The sequence below is a fragment of the Pyricularia grisea genome, chromosome I (genome assembly GCF_004355905.1).
Source record: "Pyricularia grisea strain NI907 chromosome I, whole genome shotgun sequence".
Lineage (NCBI taxonomy): Eukaryota > Fungi > Ascomycota > Sordariomycetes > Magnaporthales > Pyriculariaceae > Pyricularia > Pyricularia grisea.
Genome location: NC_044973.1, coordinates 5,567,451 through 5,568,743, shown reverse-complemented (window position 1 = coordinate 5,568,743; position 1,293 = coordinate 5,567,451). Strand labels below are relative to the sequence as shown.

Sequence of the window (1,293 nt, the reverse complement as noted above, 5' to 3'; positions counted from 1 at the left end):
CTTTACCATAAAAACAGGTTACCCCGATACCTTGGTCTTAACATTCTACTACCTGTTTCATTATGCGCTGAGACAAGGGCTTCATGCTAGAAGTTACTGAACAATCAATCTGAATTTATTTAAAGCATTTATATTGGCTGTTATGCTGATAATTTTTAAAAATAGCAACTGTTAAATAAGCTATTTATAATACAAATAAAGTTTAACTAGATTAATAATCTATTTTATGCTACAGCTATTTTTAAAATGTTCATTTATTTAAAAATTACTTTTGGTCAGTAAAAGTCTGCTATATTTGTTTCCGAACAGACAAACGTAACTTACACTTTTTTGTTTTATATAAACCACGTCGAATTTACCATCTCAGTTTCTTTAACAAAGCAATGCTTGCTCATTCTGCAGGGACACATTACCTTCAACTTTCATTTGATTTTGGAATTCAACTACTGGAATCCTCCCACCGTACAAAAATGCGTCCCTATACGACTTTTACTGCTTTTATATTACTATTTAATGTTGCGGCTTCAATCGATCATCGGCCTGTTTTTAATCCTGATGCTTCAAACAAATTTTTGTCCAAACAAGAATACCAGAAAAAAGAAAAGGAGTGGAAAAATTGCTTGGAAGATTGCAAAAGGAGAAACAAACAAAAGGCTACATATGTTCTTAACGACTTTGCTCAATGTTATGTGGACTGCAAGCACCTCGACCCGAGACCAGGTAATCCCCGTGCTAAGGGTCTTACATTCGTCCGTTAATTCGGGTCGTGTCGGAATAAAGGGAATCGCGGTCAATTCAACAATAGAGCGAGGAATCACGTGTAATGCCGCACAGGCCAATTGCACGTGACTCACCCTTTCAATTGCGGGTATAAAACGAGAAAGACATTCAAAAGCTCCTTTTTAAATTGTTAGATAAACACAACAATCAATATACTTTTTTTACCCTATAATAACGTTCTGTTGATCGATCGACATTACGAAAGGCCTATCAACAGGTCGCAAATATATGTAACTTGGAGTATCGTTTGGCGGGTTGTTAAAATTTAATTACAAACTTCCCACAATTATTAATTATTCACAATGTGACACGAAATACCTTGTAAAATATTATACAACGTAAATGTACAGTACCCTAACCAGGACAGTGCTCTGGCCACTTTTCGGCCCAACATAATACTTTCATTGAAAAACGTGTGTTTTGCACAATTAACCATGGAAATGTCAAACCGTAAAGCGCAAATAATTCTAGCAACGGACGGGCTTCGATCAAATAAAAAAAGCATTAGGAAGG

The 1,293-nt window shown here is 35.6% G+C and overlaps 1 protein-coding gene across 1 annotated transcript; it reads left to right on the top strand.

Annotated features, from left to right (window-relative positions):
• Positions 1 to 660: 660 nt before the first annotated feature.
• On the top strand, positions 661 to 849 carry PgNI_06643 (uncharacterized protein; the record flags this gene model as incomplete). Its single annotated transcript, XM_031126664.1, has 1 exon — positions 661 to 849. The coding sequence occupies one exon, from the start codon at positions 661 to 663 to the stop codon at positions 847 to 849; it is 189 nt and encodes a 62-aa protein (XP_030982637.1).
• Between the last annotated feature and the right edge of the window lie 444 nt (positions 850 to 1,293).